General features: G+C 34.5%; 1 protein-coding gene across 1 annotated transcript in view; it reads right to left on the bottom strand.

Annotated features, from left to right (window-relative positions):
* Positions 1-3,424: 3,424 nt before the first annotated feature.
* LOC144971649 (uncharacterized) overlaps positions 3,425-7,500 on the bottom strand; it is a 59,020-nt gene continuing 54,944 nt past the window's right edge. The window contains exons 6-7 of the mRNA XM_078912724.1: positions 6,881-7,003; positions 3,425-6,126 (exon numbers count right to left, since the gene is read on the bottom strand). Of these exons, the coding sequence (XP_078768850.1) occupies positions 5,788-6,126; positions 6,881-7,003 (462 nt within the window). The 3' untranslated portion in view covers positions 3,425-5,787. The remainder of the gene's footprint in view (positions 6,127-6,880; positions 7,004-7,500) is intronic.

Below are 7,500 nucleotides of genomic sequence, written 5' to 3'. Positions count from 1 at the left end.
AGGCGAACTAGGGCGTGGTGACTTACTCAAGACAACACAACGGCAGCGGGGAGTCGAACTCTGAACTATCCCGGTACGAAGCAAACACCCAACCGCTAAGCCACACTGCCCCCCCCCCCCCCCTTTCCCCCCTAACCCCTCTTTTTCTGACGAATTTCCTCTTCTTCGAAGATAAAATTTTGCACCCATTTAAAAAAATTATTGTTTAAATCACAAACTGAAGATCAAGTCTGTCACCGTTATTATATATAATAACAGTTTTTTCAACTTCAACTAATACTCATAGTTATTTCACCAACTCCAAAACAATCATCTTACCAGTATATTTTATATACGACAATAGCTTTTTTTTTAAAAATAACTAAAACTTACAAAAATATGGGACACTGGCAAAGTTTGAACGCTTTTTTAAAAAGACGATTAGGAAAGAAAAAAAAACAAACAAAAAAACCCAACAACATAACAAAAAAAAAAAAAACAAAAAAAACAAACCTATAGAAAATCATAATTTAAAATATATAGAATAAATAAAAATAGCAATGGAAAAAAAAACTTGTGCGACATAGCATGATTTTGTTGTTGTTGTTGTTGTTTGTTTGTTTTATTCTGAGTAAACAAACCACTCTTTATTTATTTATTTTTTTATATATTGTCCAATTATACAATAAAATACTCAACGTATGATAGGTATATTATCAGTATCAGCAGTAGCAGTTTCTTTCCATACGCATGTTTTGTTTGTTTGTTTGTTTGTTTGTTTTCTAAATCTGTGGTTTTCTACAACCCCGTGACGTCAAAGTCAAACTCGGGGACACGTTTCTATCCCGCCTTACTCTGAGTAAAAATACACAGTCTGGTGCAGACATGAGCTGAGAGCATTAGTTCGTTGCTTTTTATTTTTTTTATTTTTTTTATGGAACGTCTTTTTAAGACTCACCTCTCTTTATTATTTTACTTGTCTCGAATTTTTTTTTTTTTAATTTAAAAAACTAAAACATCACAAAAGGATATATTATAATCTTTAGACGCTAATTAAAAATAATCAAAACAACAATCAGTGTCATCATCAACAACAACAAAAAAGTATTGAAATGTAATTCATCATCACATCGCATCGCATCGCACAACCCATTCTATTCTTCTAGAACAATCCAGACCACTCGTCGTCGTCTTCTATCTATCAAACCAGCGGAAGGAAACACAATGGCTAAAAAGAATTGATGAATTAATTCTACGTTTGTCCACTTCCGTTTTCCCCCAGCGACAGTTTAGATTTGGAAGAAAAATAAATAAAATGACTGAATGTAGATAATAAGAGCTGTCTATCTATAGCATTATGAACATTACTTAACGTAAGTCTACAATAAGGTTTTAACAGTCCTGACGTCACTTCCCTCGTAATGACGCATAGTAACTGGTTCTAAACTATCGGAAAAATGGCGGACGCCATTATCTCCATGACCGCCCTTATGAAATACTTCTCCGACGACCATAAACGTGTATCCAGAGCAGAAAATCATTATGAATCTGATCATGTTTTTGACTTTTATACATTCTGATCACTACATGACATGTGAAAACGGTTCTAGTCAGCATGAAGAATAAAAAGTACCAATTTTCTTCGTTTAGAACCAAGCTGCTGGTTGCCTGGGCGGACGTGACATCAGACTATTGAACCCTACATCTTTCTTTTCTTTTTTAAAATGTTTGTTATAATGTTTTTATCGCATCACTAAACTATATTATATTTTCAGCTGTCACCCGATATATTCATTATCACTATCACTCTCATTTATTGACATTATAAACTCGTTTAGAACACATCATCATCATCATCATCATCATCATCATCATCACAAATCACCACTGCAGTTATCACAATTTGTTTAGCTTAACAAGTCATTCTATTTACAAATTTATACAAATTACTGATACGGATACACAGGGTGGGTGTAGAATCTTACGGTATAGAGGAGAACAGGAAGAGCTAAAAATAAGTCAAAAGTATTACAATAAATCAACATTTTAAATCTCTCGCTTTCTGGGATATACGATGAACACAGTCTATTATTATTCCCGGATTCTTTTCTATTTTTTCCCCCCGTGTTGACAAAATAGTAGGCTTTGCCAGGAGATAACGTCAAAGTTTTTAGACTGAAATTATTATTTTTTTTTTAAGTCAACAATATTCAGCGATTCAGAGAATTGTAGAAATGGTCTGATTTGTTATTATGTTAGTTATTAAGGGTTTTACGGCACTTGCAACACATTTAGGTTATATCAGCGCCAGTAAAAAGGAAGAAAATGGGATAGTAAAAAGTTCTAGAATTACAATTAAAGCACCCAAGAAAAAGTAAGACAAAGGGGAACTAGGAACAAGTAGGGATCAGATGTAGATTCCAAGAGCATACTACCAATGTACTTTGAGATCACCTATAAGAATTTTTTTTTTTTTAAAGTCAACAATATTCAGCGATTCAGAGAATTGTAGAAATGGTCTGATTTTTATCCGTTAGCCTGATTGTTATTTCGATGTCTTAGAAACGGAGAGGTTTGAATGATATTTGTTTGACACTTACAATATTACATGAATATTCATATTTCAGTGCTGGTAAAAGTAACAGGATATATTTAAAGATAGAAGGGTTGAAGTGCTGGACCAAGTTAATACAGTTATTCTACTCTGATGGTTACAGTTTTATTTTTGTATCATTTTTTCATCATTCAACAGAGATAATGAAGAAACCTTATTTCTTGAAAGAAACCTTATTCCATGGTTTTTCATTATTTTTTTTTTTTAATGGCAAGTAGAACCATAATATAACATTTGTATCATCATCAACTTCTAATTTTCAATCAATCAGTACAACAGATCATGAGTATTCCCTACATACATGATGATAATATCATCTGTCTATCCCATGGAAACAACGCCACGAATTCCATGTCCTCTCCCCTTTACAAAGAAACAAGCCACCCGCCCTGTGCATCGGTTTAATACAATGACATATAATAATAATAATAATAATATTAATATTCATACAGAGTAAGCTGTTGACTGAATGAACCCTATTTTTCATTTAAAATCGGAAATCATTGTGAGAAGAACTAAGAACTTTTCTACTTATAAAAAACAACTCGTTTATGGAATATCACGTTGCTAAATATATTTTAACCATTATTTTTCCTTTATAAAAGAAAAAAAAAGAAATAATCATGATAATTTAAAACGAGTACTTTCCATAGCAATTTGATCTCAGCTATTTATATATTTTAACTCCTTGCACTGGGAGTTATGCTTCACTCACTATTTCCTAACTGATATTGGTGACCCGAAGACTCCAAGGAACGCGTTTAGTCCAACGGTATTTATCTCTCTTCTCCCCCCCCCCCCCCCCCCCCCCCCCCCCCCCCCCCCCCCCCCCCCCCCCAATTAAAACAACTACATAAATGAAGGTTTCTTTGCTTCACGTTAATTCTTTCCCCAAGATATTTTTCCTGTAACCAACAGCTTGCCCTGTACTTCCAGTCACCAAAGCGTTATTTGATGTATGATGTATGATACACCATAACCACAAATGGTAACTGTCTTATTATTATAATTATATATTAATTTATATAGAATATATATAGTGTATATTTATGTATATTATAGATATATATATATTTATATCTCATCAACAACAAACCAGCCAAACACAAATTTTGACTGGATGAGGAAGGGGGGGAGGGGGTAATTTCATTTCTCCAAACCATCAGCTAAAATTAGAAGAGGAAATATGACCTGTTATTTGGGTATCAAGCTGGTTCCCCTTTCAAAGGACAATCTCTACACTATGTCAACACAGGATCAATAACAATGATAACATGGAATAGAGGCTTCAATTCATTTTTACAAAGACAGATAATGTGGACGTTTCGGGTTTCCCCTTTAGCAAACCTGCCTATAACCACGACTATTTAGTAAAACTACGAATTTTCGGGTCCTAAATTGACAATAAATATTCCATAAACTTCTTGAAAACAAAGTGTAGTTGCCAGATCTAGTATAGAAAGGGAGTTTAAAGCATAATTTGATGTATTTAAACGCACATCGATAGTTATTAAAAGTGGTTATAGAGAGTGTGCACTTAGCTAACAAACTCACAACATTGCCATCGGGAAATATAAAGTATCAACACACAAAACTATGTGTAACCTTAAACGTTTATAGTCTGGTTAATACAGTTTAGTGAGAATTACTCACAAACATGGTTGGCAAAAAACAATAACAAAGACCTGAATGACGTCATCTTCACTCCATCTATAGTGTCTACTATATGATTACCATTGAAAACTACGAATGTTTCCCATTTAAAGTAGAAAGGTCTACCATTTAGCAACAAAACAGGATGAATGAGAAACCAAAGATGATTCACTCCCCTCAGGGGTCTCATTCATTCATCGCGATTTGCTGACAAAGGGGAAACCCGAAACATCCTACATCATCTGTCTTCGTAAATTAAATTGAAACTTCTTCACTCCCATTGTATTCTTACTGTTATTGAAGTCTGAGCTTCACCAAGCAGCGGCATTTCCATTGTCTCACCACAGAGAAAATGAATGTCGTAACATACACTAAGAGGAAGGGTTCATCTACAAATGAGATAAACCTGGGTCACATGACCAATCCTTAATTCTAGCTGATGACAGACAAGCATGAGTTGGCATTTCAAGAACTGACTCGTCAAATCATAATCATGATAGTACAACAACAACAACAAAAAAAGAACAAAAAAAAAAAAAATCAAAGTTTACAAAAAAAATTGTTTAAAAATTAAAAAATGACAATAAAAGATCACAACTGAATGAATCCACTGCAAGAAGATTTGTAATTAATTTCATCCATGAAACATTAGCAAGTTCGTGTTATCACTGTGTTGAAAGAATTTACCAGAACAAAAAACAAAATAATTTCTCCTTCCGTCATCTCATCTCCATGATGACAATGATTAAAACATAACAGATGATAGGGTATTATTCCATGCTCCGGAACCAACCTCAGCGTCAATTGTCAGAAATTCCAACAAATGGAATCGTTCTTTACCCAGTTAACTAAAACTACCATGATTCAGAAAGATGTGTATTAAAAAAATTTGGCCAGAAAACTCATCCTTCGACAAATTTTTTGACGAGATTTCTGGCAAAATGTTTAAATATGCATCTTTCTGGAGTACGTCATTAAAATGGGTTTTTCTTTTTAAAATCACACTCCAGATGGATGTTATAATTGTTATATAGTTATAATAACCTTGTGTCTGTTGAGATGACCCTGCCTTTGGTATCATAAACGTTTCTACAAGCCACAATACATCCAAAAAGAATTCATTGCTGTACAGGGTGCTTTCCATCCAAACCGTTTGCCATCCTCCTGTCTGTCAATACAAAGACGTAGACAAGGACGAGAACGAGGATGAAGACGAAGTGGATCGTCCCATTCTATCAGTGAATACTGACAATAATATTGATTAAAGCACTCCATATTCCGCTTCTTTCAAATTTCAATTCTGCACCTAGGATATCCATATATATATATATATATATATATAAATATATATCCTTATCCATTTATATTTCCCCATCACATTTTCATATCACACAAAAATTCCTTCAATAATCAGTAAAAGTTGTTATATATCATATCCAAGGTCTGATTGATGTACTGGGAAAACAACCAAATAAAATAACCACAACATTAATCTATATTCCACGGTCCATTCCGTTCCTGCTTCAGCACCCAGCGAAAATTCAATCCACAGTAATCTCCCTTTCTTTCTTCACCATACCCAAGATGTTATGATCGCCATTGTTCAATGTTTTAGCGTGTGAAGAAGAAGAAGCGGAAACAGATGGAGGCTCAAGGGCCATTCTTAATCTGGATATGGGGGATGCGATGAGAGCGGAAGATGATGACGAAGACGAGGACGAGGAGGGCAAAGCCTGCTCTATGCTGTTGATGGCGTGATGTTTCTTTGATGAGGTTGATGAACTAGTTGAAGGAGATGACAATAAAATTTCTTTGCTCAGTAACTCTTGCCGCAGGGCCAGGTTCTCCAGCTGGAGCCTGTTCTGTGTTTCTATGTCCAACTGAAATACGGACAACATAAAAGAAACAAATTAACAATCTATTAAAGAATAATGATAAAAAGTGAGAGGAAAAAAAAAAAAAAGGGGGGGGGGGGGGGGGGGGGGAAGAAGGAAGGAGAATCTTCTACAATTACACTTTCTAAGATTTCTTCCTAAAGTAACTTCTAAAAAGTAATAAACAAAATGAATAGAACAGCTTAAAAAAAAGAACAAAATACCAAACACGGAACGCTTCGGGCTCAAAACCCTTCTTCAGCCAACAACAAAAACCAATAAAGACACGAATACATTACTAAATTCCAGATAGACAAACGTGTCTTTTTCTTGCATACATATCATATGTGATTGTAAAATATACAGAGGTTCTTTTCAACTTACTGAATACCGTAAATATACGGAAAATTGGTAACCCGGAATGTCTTATTATTTTTCTATTTCAGACCTGCCAACTTGGAATTGGAAAAATTCGTATTTTTCAGGGGTAGTAACACCATAGTAGACATTATAACTGACATTCAAAATAACCAATTTGTGTTTATATACATTAAATTAATGCTTTAAACTCCTTCATACACTAGCTGTGGCAACAAAACTTCGTTTTATAGAAGTTTATTGGAGTAAATTTCTTTATATAAATGTCAATTAAGACAAAAAAATTCGTATTTCTACGAGATTTTCGTAGTAGTTGGCAGGTCTGCTATTTATTAACAAAGCAAAGAGGTAGTTGTCCGACTCCTAGGGTAAGTGGTCATACCTTATGGCTGGACAATTGATCTTTGCGAGTCCTGTTTTCTATGCTGAGTTGCTGCATTTCCCTCTCTAACTTGGACACCAGATCTTCCAGCTCCATGTTCTGTCTGCGACTTGCATTTAATTCCTGGTTCAGGGATAAATAATAATAATGATTATGTTGATGATGATGATGATGATGATGATGATGATGATGATGATGATGATGATGATGATGATGATGATGATGATGATGATGATAATAATAATAATAATAATAATAATAATAATAATAATACAATGACGACGACGACGACGATGATGATTGATGATATTGTTTTTTGTTTTGAATTTTGAGCTTTCTCTCATCATCAGAACCATATAATATTTGAACAAATGATGAAAGCTTCAGAGTTAAACTTTGAATCCAAAGACCAGCAAATTCCCATCTATAATCAACAAACAGCTTGGACTTTAGCTGGGGGTCCCGATAGCTCAGTTGGTAGAGCACTGGCTTCACACGCAAAGGGATGGAGATCGATCCCGGGTGCAGTCAAGTTTTTTTCTAACCCGCTGTCCACCCAGCAAAGATTGGGTAGCTGGGTCTTGTTAGATCTTAAGGAAAGTACTTTGCGATAGACTAGC

The sequence above is a fragment of the Berghia stephanieae genome, chromosome 4 (genome assembly GCF_034508935.2).
Source record: "Berghia stephanieae isolate SIO BIC M18660-M18661 chromosome 4, UCSD_Bste_1.3, whole genome shotgun sequence".
Lineage (NCBI taxonomy): Eukaryota > Metazoa > Mollusca > Gastropoda > Nudibranchia > Aeolidiidae > Berghia > Berghia stephanieae.
This window is presented reverse-complemented; position numbering and strand designations above follow the sequence as displayed.